Below are 27,500 nucleotides of genomic sequence, written 5' to 3'. Positions count from 1 at the left end.
TGAATATCGGTGGGGACAAAGCAGAGAAAGGAAAGGGCCTTTGACAACACTTCTGAGGGCTCAGGAGCCCGTCCTGTCGCTCCCTTTACACTGTTTTTTTCCCTCCATAACTGGCTTTCTCGCGTCGCTGCTAAAAAAGACAGCGTATCAAATGCAAACTGAGGACTCGCTAGCTTTCAAGGTACATCAGTGGGGGCCCTTGTGGAAATCCTGCTCAGCTTAGGACGGGGAGGGGGTTGGGTTTTCTCATGGATTTTTGAACTGAAATGAGAAATTGGCACATTCTTTTGTTGCAACGCTGATCGTAAGTTGATGTTCTACAGATACGGAAAAGTGTAAGTCGGCTCAGCTATAGGAACATACAACCTTCGAGGCCAACGCAATGTTTGCCGTAAGATATTCAGGGGGTACTGTACGGGTGACTGAAACTGACAGACTTCGGCAGAGGCGACCACTACATTGAGTTGTGTTTTCATTCGATCGTGAGGACGTCAAGAGTCTGTGGTTCTTAATCAGTGAAACTGGGGATTAGGTTGCACGAGGATGAGGGAGGATGGGGGGCTAGGTGGTGAAGGTTAACACTTTCGCCGAGTATGTTCTGAGACAGTGACGCTGGCACCGAGAGAACCTGGAATAGCTGAAACAGGACCTCTGTGCAAATAATCACTCAAGGCCTCTGTAAACCGTCGTGTTTATGCATTGTAAATTGTCAAAAGGAATGCTTTAACATGTGGCGTGTGTATTTCAAGGTTTTCTACATTGCATGGTATCCAAATTTCACCCACACAACCGCAGGCTTTTTGTGGTTCCATTTTTTTTTCAGCCGGAGTAACGTTCTGACTCCTCGGGGACTATAAAGGGAAAGCTTTTTCGGGGCCTCAGAAGGAATGTGTCCGAGACCGTTCCCAAACATCATTCCATGCATTTAGCCTTTTGCTTTGTTTATGTTCAAAACTTCATATTCCAACATATCATCAGAAAAAATAAACACGTATCATAGGCAGGGTGCCATCTTCCTCAGGGCAGGGTGCTCAGACGGTAAGGCGAGAAAAAAAAAGATTTAATTCCAAACATTCTGCAACCCCCAACAATTTGGCCGTGAAGTTGCCCTTACCTGAAACACAGCGCAACGCTTTTGCAATGCGGTGACAAACACATAGAGCAACCTATTTCAGTGTTGTGTAAACATTTCCTCAATCTTTGAGGTTTTATTTAGCAATGGAGTTTTTTGTGTTTTCTCATGCGACATGATTGAAATCATTTCAATCCCACTTCCTCATTTAATGTAATTCATTTCCTACTTCAGCCTGTATCTTCAGGCCTCACCTAGAGGTAAATATGTATTTAAAATAATGCCATGCCAGGCCAGTTGGCAGGCCATAATGGGTCCTAAGGCAAACAATAAGGCAAACACCTCAGAATATTTGTTTTTCTAAGCTTCATATCTGAGCGTGGGTCGACTGTAACCGACCCCCCAAAGTAGCGTGTGGAAACCAACGCACCCGAAGGTGCCACGGTCATCTGACTCATGGGTCACATTTCCTTACCATCGGCATGGAAACAAACAGACATACACACACATGCCCACACACACGCACGCACATACAGCCTCACAGACACACACACGCACGCACGCAAACATATGCACACATAAACACAAGCACACACGCATGCACGCACACACACACAAACTCATATTTACACACACACACACACACACACACACACACACACACACACACACACAATCTGGAGCTCCACACCACCCTGAGACCACATGTTTTAATGTACGCCCTCCCTGTGTATTTCGCCACTCCAAGAGAAGACCAGAGATACAGAAACCACTCCAAGAAAGGGAAGTTATGAACAAAGGCGCGAGGCGATATTGATTTTTATATTTGCAACATGAATGCAGGATGTGTCCAAAAGCAGAGAATATCCATGATGCATTTGCCTGATTCATATTGTGTTCACAGGACTTGGCTACGTTTATTCACACGCGCAATCAAAGACAAAGCTGCAACAGGGGTACCATAGCAACAGACTAACAAATTCAACAAAATCCATGTATATTATGTCTGTACCATCCCAGGGCCAAAGCAAGTTTCTCATCCTGACAGGATATATTTTGTTATCACTGTGTTCATGTTATAAACCACATAGCGCCCGAAACATAGACATGACTGGATAGATCTACACCCACACAACCAGGGATACGCACACTTATGTGGGCGCGCGCACACATAAACAAGTGAGATGCCTGTGTCTCTTTGAACAGCAGCGATGAGATATATATCAGGCCGAAAAGCAAGTAGGGTGACATTGTGGAACCTTGTAGCTTGATAGCACCCTTGAAAGGGAAATATGATAAGCTATTTGTGTGGAATGCCTTGGTGAGAATGTGGCTCGACTTGAACTTTAACCCCGCATGTGTGGCTTATGCACTGAACACATTAGCTTGTGCTGGTTGGATTTATTTTGTTACAACATGTGCCGTTTTTAGTGCTCCAGTCGCCCTCCTATCACAAATTATCACTTAACTCAGCGGGTAACTGACCCCACCTGACGCGTGTTCCAACCCTTCATTGTAACAACAGTGGATCATATGTTTACATTAAGTTGTTTACGTATCCAAAGTGAATTACAAGTTAGCTTAAGAACTAGCCTAGCACACAATCCAAAATGGAGGAACTGCAAAATGTTGCTGAAACATCAACATCAAGTTTCCCGCTCCACAGAGTTATACACATACTGGTATGGTTTTGTCGTACACTAAATGGTCTGGAGGATTATGAAGAGCATAGCTTTTTGGGATTTCTGGTCCATCGACCCATAATAACTTGTTTCTTTTGGTCTTTTTCAGGAGTGGAGGGAATTTTCCTTGTGGTGGTGGAGGGGAACATGACCCTGAAATGGACACCAGCTCTAAGAGACAGCGGATGGTAAGTAGCTTTATCTGGGCTTGTTGTGGCCTCATTTCAAAGACCAAAATAAACATTTCATCCCCCTGGTTTTCAGCTTATACCCCCAATTTCATTCCAATCAGTAAGTGCCTTGATCATGCGGGGTGTCTGGGTAACTCTGCGGCCGACTGAGCCGGCATGTGATCTACTTAAGGACGAGGTGTGTGTCAGTCATCCCGTGTGAAGTCACAAGAGTGGCTATAAGCATTCTCTGCACCGCTGGCACAACCAATCATCTATACACATCATCCACTAACAGGCCTTATCCAGCTTATCCGTGGTCCATTTTCAGTACATCAAACATCACAGAAATGCACTTCCTTCTGTTCCACGTGAAACATTCACAACGGCGACGAGAGCGTCCTCACGTGACGCGCGTCACTCACCAGAACCGCTCTCGGGAACACGCGCAAACCAAAGGAGGAATATCGCCGGGGAATAATGTAACCAATGAACTTGAATGTCATTGAATGTCATGTTCTCTGCTGTGTGAAGCCTTCCCCCCAGACACAGGGCAACGCGCTCCTCCCCGGCCGTCGTCAGCACACAGCGAACCCAAACAACCGCTAAGACATTCAAAGGCAGTGGAGGAATTAATCTCCAGAACCAGTATTAAAAAAGAAAAAAAATCCAGAGGAGCTCTAACATCATCACACACTCACGGACGCACGCACGCGCACACACACACACACATCCACCCACTTGTCATTAGTGTGTGGCATTAGCAGGCCGTGGGCACTGAAGTCATGTTGTCCCAGTATGATTGAAGGTCCAGCTGGTTGGCCACCCTCTTTTGATCCCTCTCCCTTTCATGAGAAAGATAAACAGCTCCTTGTCGTCACCCACTCCGGCTTGATTGATCCGCACACAGGCACGCATACATACTCACGCGCACGCACGTGCACGCGTGCGCGCACACACTCACACACACACATACGCCCGTGTTTAATAGATGCCCTCTCTCCCACTGTAATCATTCAGCTAATGACCGGCTTAGACTGAATGAAACCCAGAGGGCGAGAACAAAAGGTGCTGAGGAAAGAAATGAATCACAGTCTGCTTCAGTGTGTGTGTGTGTGTGTGTGTGTGTGTGTGTGTGTGTGTGTGTGTATGCGTGCATAAGAACGGGTGTGCGTCTGCATATATATGTGTGTGTATGTGAGTCCATGTGTGTGTGTACGTGTGTGATATTTGGAATGTGACTTGAATTCTCTATGTGTGTGTGTGTGTGTGTGTGTGTGTGTGCGCGCGTGTGTATGTGTGTGTGTGTGTGTGTGTGTGTGTGTGTGTGTGTGCATGTGTGTGTGTGTGTGTGCCCCAGAAGGGGGTCAGCAGCGTAGAGGGGGTTGGGGGGGGGGGGGGGGTTGATCAGTGGCCTCAATGTCAGCAGCCCGGCTTCAGTGGCTCAGTGAGACAGACCCTTGCAGGGCACTAGCTGTAGAGAGAGGGATGGATGCAGAGTGCACTGTTGCTATTTAAACCAGCGTGTACTTAGGACTGATTCACATGCTCCTGGTCCTTGAGAAGGTTTCCCATCGTTGTCCCTGCTGGATCCTAGACACTAGGATGCACTTTTGGGGATTTTTGATGACACTTTTATCTTACAACCATTCATACACACAGTCAACCGTTCCAGGCGACGGACAGCTCGTTGGGAGCAGTGAGGGTTTGGTGTCTTGCTCAGGGATACCTCGACGCTCAGCTAGGGACGAACTAGCAACCATCTGGTTACCAGTTAACCCGCTCTACCTCCTGAGCCGTCCCCAGTAGGCATCAGCAGACAAGACAGTGTCTGCCTTCTGAACCTACAATACTGGATGCGTTTGAACGCAGCAGATTTATTTGGGACGGAGAATACTTTATGTGTATTTCTTGATTATTTTCTTTTCCTTAACACTTTATAAAAGCACAAACATTTTCACTTGCAATTATATCCTGACAACTCTGTCGGGATATTAATATAAATCTGTTGATTTTTCAGCCGATTTATTTGGGATGGAGAAGACTTTATGTGTATTTCTTGATTATTTTCTTTTCTTTATAAAAGCGCAATTTTTTTTACTTGCAATTATATCCCGACAACTATTCATAGTCCTTTCCCAAGACAGTGTCTTGATTTCAGTCCCCCCCCCCCTGACTAGTCCCATTACAAGCAGTCCTTCTGCGGTAGGACAGCCTAAACAATGGGCCGATCCACAACAGAAACAGCTTAGCCGTGACCACAAGACTACGGCCACCTGTTGTGTGTGAAGGTAGCTTTGCTGAGACTGCTCCCCTCCCACACACACACACACACACAGACACACACACACCTTGACACACTAAAAAGAGACAACGACTGGACAATGTCAGCATAATAGTGGACAGAGAGCGAGCTTAAGGAGGGATTGACAGGAAAAGAACTGAGGAGAACCCAACCGAAGGACACCTACGCTTCCTGGCTCCGTCAGATCCCCCAGGGGACGGTCTCCATCCGTGCCTCACCCAAGCGTGGAGCGTTCCTGATATTCCCTTTGATGGAATCACCCTGCAGACAAAGCTTTCGCTTGTGTATATAATTAATTCCTAATTACTACTGAGTTCCACCAAGACAGGTGAGCAGGGGCTGGGGTTTGAGCCTGGGAGCTGGGGCCGGTGGTTTGGCAGCGAGCACCGAGTTAGACAATGGAGAAAAGAAAGGTTTCCCTCGCATACCGAGTAATACCCAGTTTCAATCGAAAGGGTAAATGGAGAGATACGAAGAGGAGATTAAGAGACATACTGAGAAGGACGGGACAAGGTGACACAGAGAAAGGAGGACAGGGACAGAGATTGAGCCAGCCACGAATGGAAAGTGATCCGGAAACCTGCATCCACAGAATGTGGGTATAATGAAAAAAGATTCCCACTATCTCCCTCTCTTACCAGTCTGTTCTCTCCATCTCTCTCTCTCTCTCTCTCTCTCTCTCTCTCTCTCTCTCTCTCTCTCTCTCTCTCTCTCTCTCTCCTTCCCTCCCTCCCTCCTTCCCTCCCCCTCTGTCCCTCTCTCTCTCTCTCTCTCTCTCTCTCTCTCTCTCTCTCTCTCTCTCTCTCTCTCTCTCTCTCTCTCTCTCTCTCTCTCTCTCTCTCTCTCTCTCTCTCTCTCTCTCTTCTTCCCTCACCCTCTGTCCCCCTCTCTCTCTCTCTCTCTCTCTCTCTCTCTCTCTCTCTCTCTCTCTCTCTCTCTCTCTCTCTCTCTCTCTCTCTCTCTCTCTCTCTCTCTCTCTCTCTCTCTCTCTCTCTCTCTCTCTCTCTCTCTCCCAGTAATCCCACCGGTAGCAATGGGCTGTGAGGCTCGTCCATAAATCAGTGTTTGTATGAAATACCAGCGGGAGCCAAAGGTCAAAGGAGAAAATTAGCAGCTGTCCTTCCGTCTCCTTTCATGTGAGCCGCGGGGCTAATCGCCAAGGGCGGCATCAGCCTCATTTCCACTTTAAAACAAACTCCACTACAAGGCCAAGGCGGAGCTGTTTTGCCCACTTTTACATTTTATGGCACCAGATTGTGATTTGAGAAGGGTTGTGGGGAGGTATGGGGGGGGGATGATACGCTGGTTGGGTGGAGGGTTGGAGGGTGGGCCACGGGGAATATTTGGGAGCTGTTGGGAGTGTACGTGTAATTGTAGGTTTATTCTACCCCTATCTCCCTATCTTTCTCTCTCTCTCTCTCTCTCTCTCTCTCTCTCTCTCTCTCTCTCTCTCTCTCTCTCTCTCCCCCTATCTGTCTCGCTCTCTCTCTCCCTATCTCTCTCTCTCTCCCTATCTCTCTCTCTCTCTCTCTCTCTCTCTCTCTCTCTCTCTCTCTCTCTCTCTCTCTCTCTCTCTCTCTCTGTCTCTCTCTCTCTCTCTCTCTCTCTCTCTGTCTCTGTCTCTCTCTCTCTCTCTCTCTCTCTCTGTCTCTCTCTCTCTCTCTCTCTCTCTCCCTATCTCTCTCTCTCTCTCTCTCTCCCTCTCTCTCTCTCTCTGTCTCTCTCACTATTTCACCATCGCTCCCTCTCTCACTGTTTCTCTCACTCTACCACTTTCTCTCTCTATTTCTCTCCCAAATTCACTCTCTCTCCTCCACTCTCTCTCTCCCCCTCCCTCTATCTCCTCTTCTCTCACGTAGTCGAGGGCTGTGGGAGTGTACGTGCAATTGTAGGTTTACTTTACCCCTATCTCTCTCTTTCTCTCTGTCACTATTTTTCTCTCGCCCCCTCCCTCCCTCTCTCTCTCTCTCTCTCTCTCTCTCTCTCTCTCTCTCTCTCTCTCTCTCTCTCTCTCTCTCTCTCTCTCTCTCTCTCTCTCTCTCTCTCTCTCTCTCTCTCTCCACTCCCTCTCATCAGGTCCAGGTGTGGGAGGACAAACATGGGTCCATGCCCTGTTCACACTCCTCCCTGTTGACACATTTCAACAGGGAGCCGAGGGCGGCCGCTGATAACCTCTCGCTCGAAGGGAGGCGGGGGTGGGGGGGGGGGACAGGAAAGGGGGGTCGAGGGACGTGGTCGGGGTGTATGGAAGCTCTTTTACTTACTGGTGAACGCTGACGTCACCGGTGTCAGGCGGATAATGCTTGCTGCGGTCGGTTGGAATGTGATGTCATTCAAACTGTCAAACTTCATTTTTCTCTCCTCCAACCGCAGTCTTTCCACGTCTCTTTCCTCGCCGTCTCTTTCTCGGGTTTCCTTCTGCATCTTAACCTCCTGCTCACCTTTGCCCCTTCACTTGTTTACTTTGATTCGTCCTTGTTTTCCAGTCCCTAATAAGGTGGCTCTCACCAATAACCCCCTCCTCTCCCCTTCTCGTTCTCACCCTCACTCCCCCCTCCTCCCCCCTCCTCCACCCCTCCTCCTCCTCCCTCCTCCACCCCTCCTCCTCCTCGCTGTAGTGTGGGAATGTTTTCCTATCCGTTGTCGGAGCGGTCGTCTGCGAGGTGCCTGGTCGCTGCTTTGTTGATTTTCCTGCTGGCTGATCGGGTACGAAGGGGTTTTTGAAGCCGGCCCTCCCCTGGAACACCTGTTGAGAGGCGGCATGGGGACTGTCCCGTATCGGGGTCAAACGCGCTCTTATCTTTTAGTTTTACTTTTGAACTCCCAAACTCTCACAGGAGTCTTGGGAACAATGTGCAGCTGGCCGGTGTTGAGGTCACAGTCTCACTGTAACGGGGAAGTCCGTTTACTGGCCACACTCGGGTCTGCTTTATCTCATTAATGGAATTAGACTGGGCATAGCGTTGGAGTTAGCACGTGTGTGTGTGTGTGTGTGTGTGTGTGTGTGTGTGTGTGTGTGTGTGTGTGTGTGTGTGTGTGTGTGTGTGTGTGTGTGTGTGTGTGTGTGTGAAGGCATGGCGGAATTAACCACACCACACACTAGACACACCCACACTCACACATTGACGTTCCCAAACGGAGATAGTTGTCAGTGTTGGTTAACAAAGATGGCCGTAATTTGATTATTCAGTGTTCTGCCCTGGCTAGTTTACTATCAGCTGCTGCCTGTAAAATGGCGGTGAGACACTGAACCAGTCAATCAATAGGAGTGATTAATTTGCTTTACACACGCATAGATGTACTGTCAGGCTGGGTGTCAGCGGAAGAGCAGAACCTCATAGCTGTGGAGTTTTGGGTTCAGCCTGGTGTCATCCTCGGTGAAATGTATTTTTCCTCCCCATTTGTTCATTTGATTGCTGTTTTCGGTACGAAAGCATTTTCTGGGTCAGTTGGTTCTGAATCGGAGATGAATTGAGCCGCTGAAATAGTTAAACACGCATCACCAATGCGTCACATGAGACATCAGAGCATGTTCTTGCAATTCTGAGAAAAACCTGAAGGGTAAATGATGATGGATGGTCTGCAGTCACTCTGCATATGCTCTGCATCATGTAATAACTTGCTTTCAAGTGAGAGACTTGTGCAATGCTTTAAGGCTGTGTACGCTGCCAACGTCGATCACAGGTGATGGTTAATCATTGTCTTTGGGCTGGAACATGTTACCCGATTTAATTAAGTACCAACTATAGTAAAGATTTGGTTACTGAGGTCTGTCTATTATGCATCGTAACTATTTTATAATCAATGTTTTTGTTTATTTTTTATGTTTTGTTTTACTTCGGCCAGCTCTTTGACGATAGTGTGACACACATGAAGAGAGAGAGAGAGAGAGAGAGAGAGAGAGAGAGAGAGAGAGAGAGAGAGAGAGAGAGAGAGAGAGCATGTTAAGGAAAATACATGTCAAGCTGAGGCACAACTATTTTACATCAATGCTTTCCTTTCTTTTCTTTGTTCTGTTTTACTTTTGGCAGAGGTATAGTGCGACACACATGAAGAACTCAAGAGAGAGAGAGAGAGATAGAATGTTAAAAAAAAAAAATGTCAAGCTTAGATTACCGTTTGTTCACTTCAGACTCAGCACAGGTCTGCCTGGCCAAACTGGATTAGGACCAGCTCCAGAGACATTGTTTCTATAGATTATTAAAGTTCTCAGCCACTGCTTAACAGGATTAAAATGATAAAAGCGAGTAGGAGCGGGAAGGGAAAGTAGCTATTCATGTTGAATGGTTTCATTCACCCCGGCCTCCTTTTTGTTGTTGCGTTAATCCTCTTTCACGACCACAACTTTAAAAAGACAAACATTAGATTCATTTCTTCTGACACTTTTGCCCATCCCCCCCCTCTTTTGAGTCATTAAGTAGTATTTTTGTTTTCTGTTTTGAAGTTGAAAATAGAGTTTATTTTGTCAAATTAGCCCGTCTGAAAGGAGCGGCCTTAACGTGCCGTAGCAGGCAGATGAATGGCTGTCTCCTCAAACTTCCAGGGTGCTATGCACCATGTCGGACTTCAAAGCCTGTTAAATCCACACTCTAATTGTATCTTCTTCAAGTCTGTCCCCCTTGCACTGCCACCACCATCTGATTCTGCTGACAACTGCACTCCCTCTCCCTTCTGCTGTCCCTCCATGTCTCCCCCTCCACCCTCCACCCCCACCGCCACCACACTGCTATGCATCTGCCCCACCACCCCCTCCACACTCCCCCCCCCCCCCCCCCCCCCCCCCTCCAACACACACGCACACAACACCACCCTTAGCCCTGTTTATTTTATTTTAAACAAACTACAGTCTCTCTGCCACAAGTGTCACCAGCGATGACGGTAGGTGCTGTCGTCTTGTTTTTGACTTGTTTTTACTTACTGGAAATCGGGAACTCCTACAACAAAATACTGTGCAACACACGCGCTCGTCTTTTGTGTCGCTGCAACCCACTCTATTTCTATTTCTTTCTCGTGTTTTTTATTTATTTTTTCCTGTTTCGTTTCATTCTGAGCCTACAAACAGACATTCACGCTCCCCTCCATATGGGCTTTAATTTGCCATTGTCCCCCAAGATATTCCTCGCTCAGTCTTGAGATAAAGGGATAATCACTTCAAAGGGAAGCCGAGGGGGGGAGGAGGGGGAGGGTGGATCGGGGGGAGGGTGTGGGGGGAGGGCTGCCCCCTCCCTTCCAGCTGAAAGGAGAAGTGGACAATACAGTAATTGAGAGGGGGAACTGATCACAGGGTGTGTTCAAAGGGACGCATGGCCACGCCCCCTCCACCCCCCCACCCAACCCCCTGACGCACTTAATTTTATTAGTGTTTATGGTGAGGCTTCAGCCAAAATTATCACTCAAACCCTACGCAGCCTTTGAACTTCCAAATATTGGGTTATTTGCAATTATCCACGCCCTCTCTGCTCTGTTTTGTCTTCGGTTTCTCTGCTTGGGTGCAGGATTTAAGCAATTTGAGCGAGGCATGACCGGCTGGGTTTGGAAAAGATTTATTGTTGAGCACCGAGTGTGGATACGGACGATTGTACTGAGTGCCGAGTGGCACAATACTGTCGGTCCCTTCGAAATAAACAACAACAACAACAACAACAACAACATCAACTAGCATCTGCTGACACCTGTGGTGAGGGTAGTGAGTTGTGGTAACTTCCTCCCTGTGTGTTGTTCTAAGATAGGCTCTGATTAGAGAGGGCCTTCGCCTCATCGGGCGCCTGCCCAACGCGGCATGCAGCAGCAGATGCCTCCAATTCCTGCACCAGCACCCTCAATTAGCCCCCGGGTTGAGCCATTTTATTGGGGCTTAATAGCAAGGTGGTGGTGGCGCTCTCATCCGCACTCATTCTGCATTGTGCTCCTGGGGCATTTGATTCTTCCTGTGAAACGGTCGTGCCCCTGCACAAAAGGGGGTCACGTCGGGGTCAACATCAAAAAGAGGGCGCTATTGACTATTTTACAGCACCCCGCTTCCTTTGTTGCCGCTCCACACCAGAGTGGCACTCAAGAGTTAACAGGTGTGTACACATGGGCCCGGCATCCACAGGGGACAGGTTTGTTTGTTGGTGTGAATGCCCTAATATGGGCTGCACATCAATCAAGATCAGTGTAGGGGAGAAAGCTATGTGGCTTAGGCTGTGTTTGGTTTGAATCTTTTTTTCTCTACAAAGGTTTAACTTTTTTGTTTGTATACATGGTTTCTAAGTTGTCTTTTGGTCTGTTGTTTGCTCAAACATTGTAACATTTTTACCTTCATATGAGTTGAGTTGATAATTGTCCTACCAAACCTGGTTATAAGGAAAACAAATGACTATTTTAGCATCTTATCATCTAATAGAAATGCTTAATTTGAACAAACTGTCAAGTACAGGTCTTAAATTGAGATTAATGTCGTAGTGCCAGTGTCACTGACCCAATTCTGCCCCTATGTTTTCCCTCTTACAGAAAGTAGGTAACCTGGTCATAACTTAATGCCAAAAGCTGTTGCATATTTTAGTTCAAGGATTGCTTTGGCCAACCATCTCACCAGTGCTGTTTACAACCCCGGGTTAGACCGAATGAAAAGCATACTGGTAAGAACTTTTAAACAAATTAAACGTTTGGGCAAATTACATCCAAGCTAACACCGCTATGGCTAACTATGATATTTATTTGGTTGGTGGTTACGGACAAGTAGCTAACATTTAGCAAGGATGATCTATACAAGCTAACACTGTCTATGCCATGTCTTTGTGTTCGAAGATATCTCTGCTTCTAAAAATAATAATAACAATAAAACTTTGTTTCGTACACTGCTTTAAACATATCTCCCACCCGACCCACCAAAGATGGATGGAAGTCAACGGAGCGTCACGAAAATCCCAAAATAGCTGCAACGTCGATTCATTATTGAAACTCTGCCACCATTATGGAACATTTTCACAGCTTAGGCACGATCATGAAGAGCATATCTGGGGCGTGGTGTCTCCAGTCACCGGCAGGGCTCTCTGCTGGTCTGGTCTGGATGTTTGGTCCCCGTCAGCTCCACCCGGATGATTTACACCGCTCACCTCCATGCCCAAGCACATCGCCTGCCAAATTACGATTAGTTTGTTTGTTTTATTTGGACGTGTATCTGTGAAACGTTTGGCGGCAAATCAACCCCCTTCAGAAAAATACGCGGCTGATGTCGCAAATGCCGCGGCCGTGTTTTTATAGGGCTCGGAGAGTTTATTTAGATGTATGACATCCTTGTTTGCTTTGAAGAGCTATCTGCATGAACAGTGGGGCGAGTGTTGACAGAAAATGAAACACGTCAGCAATCATGTGACGATCAAAGGTAGACAATTGGCTGCCAAATTCGGAGCCAGACCGCAACTAACATCAAAGTCTTACATAAACCTATCACGTGTAACCCATATCAACCTAACACGTGTAACCGTGACACCATAATCAAACCTAACACCTCCTCCATCCGACTCAAACCAAAAGCTAAACCCAAACACTTCTTAACCGCACTGCTAACTTTATAATAACACTAAATTCATAATACCTAACAGTGTTTACAAAAGCCTGCCAGGCAATACAAACGCACAAGTCTTCTTAAGCACTCATATACACAGTGATGTGAATTAATGTTGGGTTTATGCCCTCAGGAGATAGGCTACACTAAAATACACATTTTTGTGTTTAGGAATAAGATTAGTTCATTCAGAAAAATTGCTAGCATGGTGTTACTATAATAAGCATGGAGAACTATGCTGAACCCGACCAATTAGACAATCCTTTGGGTTATATTTTTGCTTGTATCCTCTCACTCGTATATATATGACTTTGTGTGCTGGTGCGCATTCAACTCCTAATGTGTCATTTCCTTGTAGGTTATATCAATTGGGACTCACTAAGGATTTCTTAGGAATCCAATGCCTCCTTTTCTGTACTGCTTACATTTGCCTTTAGAAGGCAGGCAATGTTGCTGAGAGGTAAACACCCACTCACTCACATCACAGGAGTACAGCAACTATGTAGCTAAATGTTAGCATGGGAATGTCTACCAACTCCTCTTAACATCTCCGGGCTCGGCATAGTTTAGCCGTTTGTGTAAGCCTCTTCGCCTGTGTGTCTTCATAAGAGGGTTGTGAATTTGACTTCCCTGACTCATAATTATATCTTCCCTTTAAAGTTGATTCCCGACATCAAAGGGACAATATGGTCTTTGAAGTAGCATGGGATTGGATCACTGTCTAACCCACTCTTTAAGATATGTCACAATAACATTAGGGAAGTCATGTGAATTAACGACTACTAGACTACACTTCTTGCTGTGGCTTTCACAATCCTGATGTCACAGACGTGTGACATTGAAGACATTTCAGGGCATAACACCTAAAATGTTTTTTTTATTTTGTTGCTTGTTTATTTTATACTTTGTTGAGGCGGACTTGGTAGGATAAGTTTGCAATTACCACACATTAATAGGATTCAAACCTAAGCAGAACAGTGATCTCATTCATTATGTTGTCTTAGTTCACTTTTTGTAAACTTCATTGTTTAGTTATTACATTCCTAAATGCATTCTCACTTAGTATTTGGCCGATTTCTTATGCTTATGCTTGAAATTGGCTCTAGATGTGATGTTTATTTTTTCCTTTATTTTTTTTCGTCCTGAAAAACTATGTAGCAACAGAAGGATTGCAGGAATAACGCAGTTATAAGAGCAGTTACTTCTGACGCTCCAGTCCAAAGCCTCAGGGAGTTGGCTCCAGATTGCCTGTCTTTGATAAGGTCCTCAAAACCAACTTAACTTAGTTGTTTAATAAAACAGCACACATTCACCGTAAACCTGCGATGTCCACTGCTGAATCGTGACTGTTTAGGTTTGCGTTTCACGCAGACGACATTCGTGGATTTATAAAGCTTTCGCCGGCGACTTTAGTCTCTGTGTTATTGCAAAGCCGCGCAGTTGTCTTTTATCTATCTTCCAGGACCAGGCCAGCGGTTCTCTACTTTGAAGTCCACAGTTAAACCCTCAGCCCAGTTCGTTTTGAAATAGCCTGGAGGAGATCTACCGCCTGCGATGACTCTATTTTTTTAACACCTGGGGAAGGGCGAACACACCATTCTTGCTTTTCATGACTACATGACAATTATTCCTTTTATTGAGCATTAGGACGGGGGAGCGATGCCCGTGATTGTACTGTAGGAGCCTGTTGGTGCACTTTGTGGCTGCTACGCTCACGTTAGGGACACTACTACTACGCTCCGTCGATGGTAAGTTGAAAGAAAACTGTTCCACAGGCCCCCTCTAATGGCCACTTTGATGTGTTGCTCCCCGCGCTTTGAAGTCGATGAAATGTAGGCTATGTTCCTTGTTTGTGGGCGAGAAAAAAAATACGGTAAGATAGATAAGAAGCTTACTTATTGAGCCGCGCGTATTTACGCACGCCAGACTATATGGTGTTTATGGTCTGTGTGTGCGTCTCGGAGCTGGAAAGTGGGATGTTGTAGCTATTCTTAAAGAAGGATCCCCCCCACCCCCCTCCTTCATCTGCTTCCGATGTTTTCCATCACCGCTGATCTACATAGGAACAGTGCCTGCCTCCTCCGAGGTCAGTCGTTGAATGGGACAGGGTACATTAAACCTCACTACTTTGGCCGCCAGAGACGAGACGCGTGTCGAGAGACGCAGGCTCTCTATTTCTTCCTTGCACTTTTGTTTTTGGATGTACAATTTGGATTTTTCTTCCTTTTCAATCGCCGGAGTCCTTACTCGTATGGAATAATCTATTTTTCTGGATTTCTGTTCTGAAATGGTATGTGATTTGGTGGGTTTTACGCGCGACCCGTTGGTTTGGAGATCAGTCTTTTGGGGTTGATAGTGGGATAGTTACAATTGTTGCATGCTCGCTCCAGACTGTGTGAAGGATTTCTTTGCTGACAATCCGATGCATATCGTGGAATCATTGCACTACTTATAGGGATTGTGGTTTCCACATGTTTTAGTTTCCAGTGATTGTAGGCTACTGACACAACGGAGAGAGGACTGCTGTCGTACCGGTAGTTAAAACGAATTGACGATAGATACGTTGGCTTACGCTGCTGGGTGGCAGTCGTTAGTTTTCTACAAAAGCTATTGATCGCTCACATGTACGAGTAGTGGGGCTTGGATTTCCTGGGAGGAAATCTCAATGCTGCATATTATAGCTGAAGTTGAATGATTTGTCGTATCCGATGTATGAAGGCTACACTCGTGCGTAATCGGGTTCAGGAGTACAAATGTATATTAAGTGGGGAAACGTGGGTTTTCGTGCGTAATCCAGGCAGGACTTGGATACAGTCGTTCGGAGCAGATTGGGTAATTAATTGGAGTTGAAGTCTATGACACGGACTCGTTAGGAAAACACGTGTAAACCACAATTTGGCGACTGTGTATTTGTGAGGGTTTTTGTGAAATGGTTATTCTTGTCAAATATGTTTTGATGTGACAGATCAACGCCTATCGAGAATGTAGGGTGCAGTTGATCTCTCTATTTAGATTATAAATAGATAAATGAAAGGAAAGGGCTCTTTCATATTTCTCCTTCTCTGTGGACCCCGTCGAGGGTTTTGAAAGGACTGTTTACTTGATGTCTTGTCTTTGAAGTTCGCAGGATCTGGCTTTGATTAGATCAATACTTTGTGTTGCAGAGTGAAGAGGAGCTGAGACGCACCCCCGCTGCTTTTTAGAGAGTGAGAAGGATTACTGCTGGAGCTCAGTGCAGTGCAGGCACGACGGCACTCACACACAGCAACCCGGAGCTGGAGCCATGAGCAGGACGCTTACGGAGCACATCAGCGGTGGCTTCCGAGAAGATGCTCCTCGCCCTCCGGTACCGGGGGAGGAGGGAGAGGCGTCATGCTACAACCCAAGCAAGGCTTCCAAAATGAGGGCTGTGAACAAGGTGATTAAAGAGGTACCTTCCGTGTCTCCCGGCTCCACCACGGCAAGGCGGAACGAAGATGGACTAGGGGAGCCGGAGGGGAGCGCGTCTCCGGACTCGCCTCTCGTCCGGTGGTCCAAGTCGTTGCATTTCCTCCTGAGCGACCAGGACGGGGCTCTTCTCTTCAGGAACTTTTTGGAGCGGGAGAAATGCGTGGACACTTTGGACTTCTGGTTCGCCTGCAATGGCTTCAGGCAAATGGACTTAAAGGATACCAAAACGCTACGAGTCGCCAAAGTTATTTTTAAGCGGTACATCGAGAACAACAGCATCGTTTCCAAGCAGTTAAAGCCCGCCACCAAGACGTTCATAAAGGATAGTATTAAGAAACAACAAATAGACTCTGCGATGTTTGATCAAGCACAAACGGAAATTCAGTCTACCATGGAGGAGAACGCGTACCAGATGTTTTTGACGTCTGATATATACCTCGAATACGTGCGTAACGGTTGCGAGAGTGCAGCGTATGCAAACCACAGTGGTCTCGGGAGCCTGCGGCTGATGTGTGGATATCTTCCACCTCTCATGGAGGAAGAGGAGTGGAGTTGCAGTGACTTGAAGGCGAAAACGTTGGCGTCCGTGGTCGGGCTCTCGGCGAACTCCTTGAGGGCTACCGCAACGATCCGGACAGCAGCTGAAATGCTGGACCAGGGATGCAGGTGAGACCATCACCGTCACCTGACCCCGTGCCGTTTTAATAAGTTTGGTGGAACGAGGTGTATGTCATCACATCTCACTGTCCTGTGTGGTTATCATTGTTCAGCATCATGCATAACTCACACATTTCTTTTATTTTCCTCCATTGGTACAGCTACTTCTATTCAGATATTAAGCACATACAGTTGTATGTGTGCATGTATGATTTTCAATTCCAATTTAGAGCAACATGGCGGTGTTGGTGCGCTCTGTCTCGGAGTTGAGTCAGGGGGTGGTAGGGAGGGAGGTGGGGGGCTAGGTCCTCCCTTTTAAGTAATACAAGCAGCCCTCTGCCGGTTTGCTCAAGTTTCCTGTGCTTTGAAACTGAAAGCGCTCTTCCTCCACGTTCCAGGCATGCGTTCAGAATCACAAGCCCAGCACTGACTGCTCCAGTTGTGAGGCTGGTGTAAATAATTGTTCCAAGCTTATCACGCAATATGAAGAGTGAGAATGAGGGAAAACTCACAGACAAAAACACACACACACACACACACACACACACACACACACACACACACACACACACACACACACACACACACACACACACACACACACACACACACACACACACACACACACACACACACACACACACACTCTCTTATATACACACACTCACACTAACTTTTGCTCTCCAGAGTTGGCTGTATCTTGGGCAGAGATCAAAGGGGGATTGTTTCTGGAAAGCACTCAGTGTTGTTTTTCTCGTCCAACTTTTTCTCCCCCGACTGATTTAAAACTATTAGTTAGGAACAATAAAAAAAACGAAAAGAGGTGTTGTTTATGATCGAGTGGTGGATCAAAGAGCAGGTTCAAAGTTGCCATGGCAGCGCACCGTTTGCAGTGTCCTTGCCATAAAGAGAGCCTTACATCTGGACCTTATTATATCCAAGTGTACAATTGGACAATGTCTGGGGCATTTCTGGCGATTGCTAGGAAAAGTGCAATTTACAGATAATCTGCGCTTTCCCTGACATGTAAATTCAGTCAACCTAAGCAATTATTCGCCAAATTGTCGTGTGAAATGCGTGTCGAAAAGGCGTGCCATTACTAAAATCGCTTCCTTACAAAAAAAAAATCCCAGTCATGTTTGCGGCGGCTTCAGTTCAAACAGAAGGCAAACCGATTTGAATGTCAATTTTAGCCGACGACAGATCATAGCCAACGAGCCGGTGTGTGGGGCAGAGAGGTAGTGTGCCTTCTTTGTTTCAAGCTTCTGCTTTGAGAGTAGCCTTGTCGGGACAGGAACTGGGAAGGCTCTGTGGGTTTGTTGACATGAGGGCATCTCCTCCGCTTCCTGGTGTGGTCCCCAACATTTCTGTGTTTCATGTGTGTGTGTGTGTGTGTGTGTGGGGAGAGAGAGAGAGACGCTGAGAGAGAGGGAGAGGCTTTTCTGTCGCTCTCTCTCTCCCGCTCCCCTTTTATTATTTCTCTCCCTCTCTCGCCCCCTCTTTCATTTCACCCTGCCCCTCGCCATCTCTACAGGTCAACCAATTTCCATCTCAAACACGTGGAACTAATTTTGCCACTGCCTCGATTCCCCCCTTCTTTCCCTGTGCGTCTGAAAGCCGTCCAGCCCTCTCCTCTAAACTGATAGAGAAGCACAACGCTAACAACTCAGCTTAGTAACCTGAGCCGCCGGTCCCACTTTGCTCAAGATACGTCTGTGTGCGTGGGTCTGTGTGTGAGTGTATTTATCAGTGTGTGTGTGTGTGTGTTGTTTTGGCCGTTTTCCTTATTGTCTTTTCTGTTCCATTATGTGCTTTAATCTCCCATTTTTGCCCAAAAAAAAAAAAAATCTGCCGGAGTAAAACAACAACTTGAGAGCAGGGGAGACATGGAGGGGGGGGGGGGGGGGGGGGTGTTGGGGTGTATGTATGTGTGTGTGTGTGTTAGTGGTGGTGGTGGTGGTGGTGGTGGGGGGGTGGGGGCATGAAAGAAAAGAAAGAAAGGAAAAGATGGAGAAAGAGAGAGCAAGGAGGGGGTAGTGCGCAGAGCCCAGCTGTGCTAAATACCTGACTCTGCGCGGTGCCCTTCCAAAGGTCAGGTTTGAGCTGGGGGGCCTAGGGCTTTAGTCATGCTGGGGCTCTCCCCTCCTCTCTCGGCAGTAGGCATTCTCATAAAGAAAGAGGCCTCCTTCCCCCTACACACTCTGTCTCTCTCTCTCTCGCTCTCTCTCTCTCTCTGTCTCTCTCTCTCTGTCTCTCTCTCTCTGTCTCTCTCTCTCTCTCTCTCTCTCTCTCTCTCTCTCTCTCTTGCTCTCTCTCTCTCTCTCTCTCTCTCTCTCTCTGTCTCTCTCTCTCTCTCTCTCTCTCTCTGTCTCTCTCTCTCTCTCTCTCTCTCTCTCTCTCTCTCTCTCTCTCTCTCTCTCTCTCTCTCTCTCTCTCTCTCTCTCTCTCTCTCGCTCTCTCTCTCGCTCTCTCCTTCCTCTCCACTCTCTTTAAAGCTCAAGTTCCCCCTCCCACCCCCCCGCCTTCTTCCTTGTCCACCCCCCCCTCCACGACTGGAGCAGGAATGCAACACAGCAGGAGAGAGTAGAAAGAGAGAGGGAGAGATTATGTGTGTTTGCGTGTGTGTGTGTGTGTGTGTGTGTGTGTGTGTGTGTGTGTGTGTGTGTGTGTGTGAGTGAGAGAGTATTTAGAAAGGGAAGGCAGTGGGGTGGAGGGATATCGGTAGGGGGAGGGAACGCAGAGCAGCCCCCTGGTTGGAGCCCAGAAGACATGAGAGAGAGAGAGGGGGAGAGAAACCCCCCTCAAAGCAGAGAGCGAGAGAGAGAGAGAGAGGGGGAGAGAGAGAGGGGGAGAGAGAGAGAGAGACATAGAGACAGAGAGAGCGAGAGAGAGGGGGGGAGAGAGAGAGAGGGAGAGAGAGAGAGAGGGGGGGGGAGAGAGAGAGAGAGAGAGAGAGAGAGAGAGAGGGGGGGGAGAGAGAGGAAGAATGGGAGTTTCAGAGTGGAAAAGTGCGGGACTAGGGGCCGTGGCCAAACAAAAGGCTGGAGAAGCAGGAGAAGAAAGGGAGATAGAGAGGAATAGAGAGGAGGGAAGTGGGGCTGCTCATTCACAACCATGGAGTTCACTCCCCCCTACCTCCCCTCCCCTCCCCTCCTCCCCCCAGCTCCCACCCCCTGCATGTTTGGGGAGGAGGAGGGTGGGGGGGCATGAAAGAGAGGGAGAAAGAACAGAAACAAGAGAACCCATAACCTCCTGATACTGTCGTCACATTCCTGAGGCCCCCCCCCCCCCCCAAGTCTCGTTAAAGTGATCTAATTACACCGGAATACTCGGCACAAAGTCTAAAACGCAACGGAACGTCGGCCTCCAACGCACCACAACAACAAAATCATCACAACTTCACTTCACGTTTCTTCGGCACATTTTCTGCCGACAGAGCCGGTTTGAAAGTCCGATGGAGCTTTTCCGAGTTTTCCCAGTTTTCCTAACGCGTTTCCCGTTTGTCTTGTCCCAGGTCCCACCGGAGAGGAGACCCCGCCAGCCCCTACTTTGTCAACTCGGGCTACGCCTTCGCCCCCGCCACCAGTGCCAACGACAGCGAGATCTCCAGCGACGCCATGACGGACGACTCCATGTCCATGACGGACAGTAGTGTGTAAGTCCCGCCCCCCCCCCACAACCTTTTCCTCATCCCATCGTCACTGGGACACATCAATCCGAAAAGTCCCCTGAATGGCATCCCAACCACCACCATGACACCACACAGCCTCCACCAGGCGCTGAACCTAGAACGCTCCGGGTTTTCGTTTCCGAACTTTCCCTGACAAACCGCCGTGGCGCGAGTTTGCTCGAACGGTTTGACCATGCGTCGAAACCGGGGTGCAACTACCGGGACCACGGGGTTGTGTGGGAAAGAATGGTCTGTAATGTGCTTTAATTATCCCCTCGTGATTGACTTCAGGTAATTCTATTAATGTGAAGTTGCTCCAAGGGCCTCCAGGGAGATAACGCTGGGAAATTCATTATGTCAAAGGGCCTTTTGAAGTTTATTCTGGTGCGTTACCGGCTGTACAGAGAGACGGGGAGAGGGTTGTGGGTGGGGCAGGGGGGGGGGGGGGGGGGGGGGGTTTCTTGATGTGGGTGGGGGGGGCGTTGCCTCGTCTCCAGTCGAAATGTATCCGTCCCACCCACCCTTCTGCCACAACAGCCTTTTTTTTTTTTCTCCCCAAGTTGTTTCTCTTTTTTCCATATTATCTAATCACATTTTCCCTTTGAAGAGCTTTGGGGCGGGGGGGGGGGGGGGGGGGGGCTAGGGGCTTGGGACTAGTGGGGGTGGGGCCGGGAAATAGCCATTTGGGCCTCAAGACAAACCCATTGAGAACGCTGGCACCAAATGAAAGCAGGCTCACTCGCATGGTGGGTCACTCTCCTGCCACTAGCCTCCGCAACATGCTGGGGGATCATGTGTCTGTGAGGCTTTCTCCGGGGGGGGGGGGGGGGGGGGGGGGGGGGAGGGGGGGGTCTGTTCGTTTCTGGACCACGCCACCAGGCATGAGGAACTCCCACGCCCCCCTTCTCTCTCTCTCTCTCTCTCTCTCTCTCTCTCTCTCTCTCTCTCTCTCTCTCTCTCTCTCTCTCTCTCTCTCTCTCTCTCTCTCTCTCTCTCTCTCTCTCTCTCTCACACTCTCTCTCTCTCTCTCTCTCTCTCTCTCTCTCTCTCTCTCTCTCTCTCACACTCTCTCTCTCTCTCTCTCTCTCTCTCTCTCTCTCTCTCTCTCTCTTTCTTTCGTTCTCTCTCTCTCTCTCTCTTGCTCTTTCTCACTCTCTCTCTCGCTCTCTCTTTCGTTCTCTCTCTCTCTCTCTCTCTCTCTCTCTCTCTCTCTCTCTCTCTCTCTCTCTCTCTCTCTCTCTCTCTCTCTCTCTCTCTCTCTCTCTCTCTCTCCATCTCTCTCTCCCACTCTCTCGTTCTCTCACTTACTCACTCTCTCTCTTTCTCCCACTCTCTCTCCCACTCGCTCTCGTTTTCTCTCTCCCACTTTCTCTCTCACTCTCCCACTCTCTCACACTCACTCTCCCCCTCTCAATCTCTCTGTCCAACACCTCCGACTTCCAAGCCCCCCTCCCCAGAAAGAAGCACGAAGAACCCCCTCAGCCCCACCTCAGTCTAAGCCAGATCTTCTTGCTGCGCCGGAGCTGGCAGCAGAGAGTGGTGAAGAGTGCAGGGCACTGAGAAAATAAAGTGCACAGAGTATAAAGGGCTTAACTGAATCGCTTTCAGCCTATTGTTAGGCGAGGGGAGCTTAGGGGGATAAGAGAGTAGCAGGCTGCTTTAAAAATGACTTGCAGAAGTGAATGGGAGATCCCCATAAAGTGAGGAAGGGCCCGTGAAGCAGTCTGATGTTGTCTTCCACCGCTCTCACCTGCATCAAGAGGTCCATCAGGAGATCCCCTGTGCTTTCCAGGGTTCGGGGCTTCAGTTATAACAACCCACCTCCCCGAAATCAAGAAATCATTGATTCGGGGAGGTCAATTTAAGAAATACATGTCTTGGAATCACGACATTTAGTTGAGCTGTGTTCGGCGAGCCGACTCAGTGAGGGGCGGTCGGCGTGTCAGTCCCTCTTGGCTGTCACACCGTGGAGCAGGTTGAAGAGAGTTTGTCTCTCTCGTCTCTCCATCTGTTGCCGGGACACCGTGGGAATCCACAGCCTCATCTCTGGGGGTAGCGTGTGGAAGGGTTGGGTTGGGTGAGAACACGGCGCTTAGTACAAGCGAACTGTGATACCGTCAGTCTCTTCCACGCTTCTTGATGGCGTTGGTTTAAACCTTAAAGTCATCCTCATGGGCTTATCATCCGTGTATAGCACTGGCCCGCTTTAGTGAAACGCCTAGGTACTTCCCTCTCATTTCATCGGGTCATCATATGAATACATGTTTTTAAAAGTGTGTGGTTGAATTACCAAGACCCAGAACAAGAAGAGGTGGATGTAGGTAGTAGGAGGACGGACGGAGGGTGGCTGGCTGTGAGTGGAGGATCTTCTTTTCTCTCTCTCTCTCTCTCTCTCCTTTTGGTTATATCTTATTTATGGATTTACTTGGACACTGGGGAATGCTGCTGCACCAACTTCAAACATTACCTTATCTTACAAACCAGTCTTTTGATGTTGCAGAGATCAGAGGCTCAGTGTGGAGCGCTTGCCAAACTAAGATGGCAGCAGATACATATGTGCGTGAGTGTGAGATTTCAAAGAGGCGGCAGGAAAAAAGTAGCGCTTGTGTGAGGTCAGTCACTTCTAAACAGCCTGAAAAGGCCAAGATAATTGCCCTAAACGACAGCTGATTGTAGAAAGCTAGAGAGCTCGAAGAATAATATTGAGCTGTTGTTTTTAATCGCTGAATTGGGTGGATCGGGAGCACATTTACCCATGACCCCGCGGTAGCTTTGGCATGCTTACTCATTTCAAAAGCACTTTGGGACGTCCGCGAAGACCGATTCAAACTCCGCCAGTGGGGCTCTTCTTTTGAAGCCCTGACTGGGATGTTTAGCATATCTTTACCATTGTCCTGGTGTGTTTTTGTTATGTGCTTTTTTTTTGTTGCCCGGGCTTCAAGGACTTTCCAGCCCTTTGATTCCGCCGTACCATAGCCTAGTGGGTGGCTACCCACTGGTGGTGTGTCAGTCACTTCAATCACACAGCCGCCGCCTCTCGCCCGAGCGCTCGTCCACGCAGAGATTGACAGCCCAGCAAACGTTGGAAAGCGAGCTAATGTGATAGAATTGACACCTCCAGCTCTTTATAGTGTCGCCGCCTGAAAAGGAATAGCAAAACAATTGAATTGCAAAAAAAAATACGTGTTGCCCACACGAATACGATCGCTAACTTTTCTGCCTTTTTTTTTCTACGTTTCTACAGAGATGGGATCCCGCCGTACAAGCAGGGCACAAAGAAGAAGCTCCAGCGCGAGATGTGTCGCAGTGTCAAAATCAACGGCCTAGTCTCCCTACCCCACTTTCCTGTGAGTTCGACTCCCTTCAATTCCGCTGCTTTCAGCCTTAAAAAAGAAAAAAAAAACATGCCAAACTCTTGAACTCAAACTTTTACACACTTGACAACTGGGTCCTGATTCCCTTAAGGAATTGTGTTTTATATCTTTCCTCTGTTTTTCTCTTCTCGCCTCGAGTGTGTGTGTATGTTGTGACAGAATATATTTAGTTTCTCCTCTCCGTTTCATATGAAAGTCAGGGTAAATGAAAGGAATAATTAGCATATTGTGTTTTTCTTGCCGTGTTTTAAGACACAATATGTATCTTATTGTGTTGCGATGCGTGTGCACACGCGCCCGCGCACGCGCGCGCGCCCTACCGGGTTAGTCGTGGTTAGGTAATGGAGATGAGGATGATGATGCTAGTGATGGCAGCATTCAGTGATGAAGACGAGGGGAAGGCTCTCCGGGTTATTTAACTGCTGGCCAGTGGAGCTTAGGCCTCCATCGTTTCCCACGTCGGCCCTCCAGGGTCGGATGCACCAATCCCAGTAGCGCCGAGCCTCCCATCACTTGGTCAACCAGTGCCCCTTCCCACTCCCACCAATGTAACTCCTGCAACTGTGCATCAGACGCCCTAAGGCCGACCCGTACAGGCACCCCCTGGAGCGCTCCGGGGGAAAGCCTGTACCTGTACGAGTGTCTCGGCTTTAGGGCCGTCCTGATGCACAGAGCCAAAGCCCGGGCTAGAAACAGAGCCTGGAAAAAAAGATATGTAAATCATGTCAGATTGGTATCCCAGACACAGGTGTGCGTGCGTGCGTCTGTGTGTGTGTGTGTGTGTGTGTTTGTATGTATGTGCAAATGCTTTTTCTCTTCCTCTTTATTCTCCCTCTCTCTCTCTCTCTCTCTCTCTCTCTCTCTCTCTCTCTCTCTCTCTCTCTCTCTCTTCCTCTCTCTCTCTCTCTCTCTCTTCCTCTCTCTCTCTTCCGCTCCCCCCCCCCCCCCCCCCCCCTTTGCCTTTCCTTTAATGTCTCCCTCCTGATTTGGAGATGGCTCTGTCTCCCATGATGCACCAGCCCCAGGCAGCGGGGGCCCGTGCGGGGCTGGTGCTCCTTTGCCAGCAGCCCCTGCCTGCCTTTCTTCTCCCCCTCCTTCATCGTCTCTACAAAGAGATGAGAGAAACAACAAAAACGAGTCAAAATCAAGAAATCCAGTGTGCCAAATAACAAACGAGAGAGAGACACAGGGAGAGACGCAGGGAGAGAGACAGGGAGAGAGAGACAGGGAGAGAGACACAGAGAGAGAGGGAGAGAGAGGAGAGTGCAGCCGCCACGCATCGTATAAAAAATGCAGGATAATGTGACTTAGTAGCTCAGAGCTGCCCCTCGTGCCGTCGGGAAATAAATGACTACTTCCCTTCAGATCTCCCCGGTGTTTGACTCCATCTTTTCCTGCCCCCCTCCCACACACGCCTCCCTGTCTCTTTACTCCCCCCCCCCCCCCCCCCCCCTCTCGATACAATGCATTCCTTTCCCCCAAAAACACATCCTAAAACCTCTTCCTATTTTCCTTCCTCTTCCAACCTTACCTTTTCATTTCTGTCTTCCTTCCGCTTTCTTCTTACCCTCATTTCCCCTTTTACCCCATTACCAACCCCCCCCCCCCCCCCTTCTCCCCTCCCCCACCACCACCACCTCCCCCCCCTTCCTCCTCCTCCTCCTCCTCCTCCATCCCCCCCGTCGATATCTGGCTTTTATTCGGAGATTTGAGGCTGCGCGTCCCTCCCACCCCTGGTGTGCGTTTGATGTTTGACAAGGGCCCTTTGAAGTGCGCTGACTTCAGAGGCTGCCTGCCTGATGGCCTTGCCCGGGCTGCAGAGGGTGCAGGCGGGAAGCCTACCCTCGGAGCGAGACCAACTGCTGCCCTAGTCAATGCCGACCCCCCCCACCCCCACCCCTATACCCCGCCACCAAGCCCTGGCACCAGCGAGGGCACCGGGCACCAAAGGGAACCAGGGGTGGTTTCCTTGGGTGATGGCGGGGATTCGGAAGGGCTTTTCCCGGGGTCGGGGTTACGCCGAGTGCAAGGGCATTCGGATGATTCCCGTTTTTTTTTTTGGAGCGCCCTTTTGGGAAGCAGCCTGGATGGAAGTGGGACAAGGGCACCGAGGGCGGCGGCGGCGGCGGCGGCGGCGGCGGCGGCGGCGCTGAATGTCGAAGCGGACTCTGTGTCTGAGTGTCTGAACACGCCGACTAGTGGGAAGCAAGCGTTCCTAACCTTCTCCCCCGTCCCGTCCCCCCCCCTCTCTTCTTCTCCAGAGGACGCACAGGCTGCCCAAGGAGATGGCCCCCATGGAGCCCCGGGCCTTTGCCGCCCAGCTCATCGCGCGGCTGGAGAAGCTCAAGAGGGAGCAGGACACCCGCAGCACGCTGGAGGAGAAGCTTCAGCAGATACAGGAGGTGAGCGGCTGAAACACACACACACACACACACACACACATCTACACACTCCCAGGCAGTTCAACTTTACAAAACCCCCGTGAATTACAGGGCTTCCATTTCCTTTTTGCAGCCGCGTTGAATTACCGCTTGCCTTTTTTTTTTTTTGCCTTTGCTTGTCGTCTGCCATTTTGTGCGCAGGGGGGAAGTTTCGAACTTATGATTCCTGACACACTCAAAGTTCCTTCAAACAGCCAGCGCTTAGCTGCTCTCCAGTGGCACGTTCTGCCGATGCGCGCGCGCGTGTGTAGTGTGTGTGTGTGTGTGTAGCGTGGCAGTGTCTTCCGCGAGGCACAGGCACCAAGGTTCATTATAGATGAAGCGCACCCGGCGCCTGTTAGCAAGGATAACAGTGCAGCAAAAGAGAAAGTGAAATGAAGCCTCGCGCTCTCGCTGCCTTTCAGGAGACATCGGATACACGCCGAAAACCGGCTGAGACGCGCTCTGCCTGAACTGCCTTCCTAGCACTCCTCCTCACCCCCTGACCTCCTCAACCACCTCACCTCCTCACCTCCTCTGCCTTGTGTTCTTGTGCGTGTGCCCCGTAGGAGGAGGAGAGAGACGAGAATGGCGAGACACACCCCCTTCTGCCCTGCAGCGGCGGCGGCGGCGGCGGCGGCGGCGGTGGCCAGTGCGACGAGGACCCCCAGGCCATCCTAGACGAGCACCTGTCGCGCGTGCTCAAGACGCCGGGCTGCCAGTCGCCCGGTCTGGTGCGGTACTCGCCGCGCTCCCGCTCGCCGGAGCGGTGCGACGCGGCGGCGGCGGCGGCGGCGGCGGTGGTGGCGTCGCTGCCGACCGTGCCCTTCCCGGGGACCAAGCACATCCACCACCACTACGTCCACCACCACGCCGGGCCCCGCACCAAGGAGCAGACGGAGGCCGAGGCGGCGCAGAGGGTCCAGTGCCTCTGCCCCCCCGGCAGCGCCGACTTCGCCCCTGTGTAAGTACAGCGGCACCGCCGTCCGAAAGCCATCGCGTTAAAAGGCGAACACGTTCTTGGACCGCGACGGGTTTGGTTTTCCCCCCGATCCTAACGAATCGTCTCTCCCGCTTGCCTCTCCGTAGTCGCTGTAGCACTTTGTCCAAACGGCCGGCCAAGCTCTTCGAGGAGGGCATGTCGGGCTCGC

The 27,500-nt window shown here is 49.3% G+C and overlaps 1 protein-coding gene across 3 annotated transcripts in view; it reads left to right on the top strand.

Annotated features, from left to right (window-relative positions):
- The first annotated feature begins 2,870 nt into the window (after nucleotides 1-2,870).
- LOC115540851 (axin-2) overlaps nucleotides 2,871-27,500 on the top strand; it is a 31,958-nt gene continuing 7,328 nt past the window's right edge. The window contains exons 1-7 of one of the 3 annotated variants that reach the window (XM_030352444.1): nucleotides 2,871-2,942; nucleotides 15,943-16,894; nucleotides 20,400-20,540; nucleotides 23,800-23,902; nucleotides 26,191-26,331; nucleotides 26,919-27,313; nucleotides 27,439-27,500. The exon at nucleotides 27,439-27,500 is cut by the window's right edge and continues 88 nt beyond it. In XM_030352444.1, the coding sequence (XP_030208304.1) occupies nucleotides 16,062-16,894; nucleotides 20,400-20,540; nucleotides 23,800-23,902; nucleotides 26,191-26,331; nucleotides 26,919-27,313; nucleotides 27,439-27,500 (1,675 nt within the window). In that variant the 5' untranslated portion in view covers nucleotides 2,871-2,942; nucleotides 15,943-16,061. Of the gene's footprint in view, nucleotides 2,943-14,031; nucleotides 14,527-14,675; nucleotides 15,069-15,942; nucleotides 16,895-20,399; nucleotides 20,541-23,799; nucleotides 23,903-26,190; nucleotides 26,332-26,918; nucleotides 27,314-27,438 lie in introns of those variants that run through there. The other 2 variants (XM_030352443.1, XM_030352441.1) reach the window with 2 other exon arrangements.

The sequence above is a fragment of the Gadus morhua genome, chromosome 3 (assembly GCF_902167405.1).
Source record: "Gadus morhua chromosome 3, gadMor3.0, whole genome shotgun sequence".
Classification (NCBI taxonomy): Eukaryota; Metazoa; Chordata; class Actinopteri; order Gadiformes; family Gadidae; genus Gadus; species Gadus morhua.
This window is presented reverse-complemented; position numbering and strand designations above follow the sequence as displayed.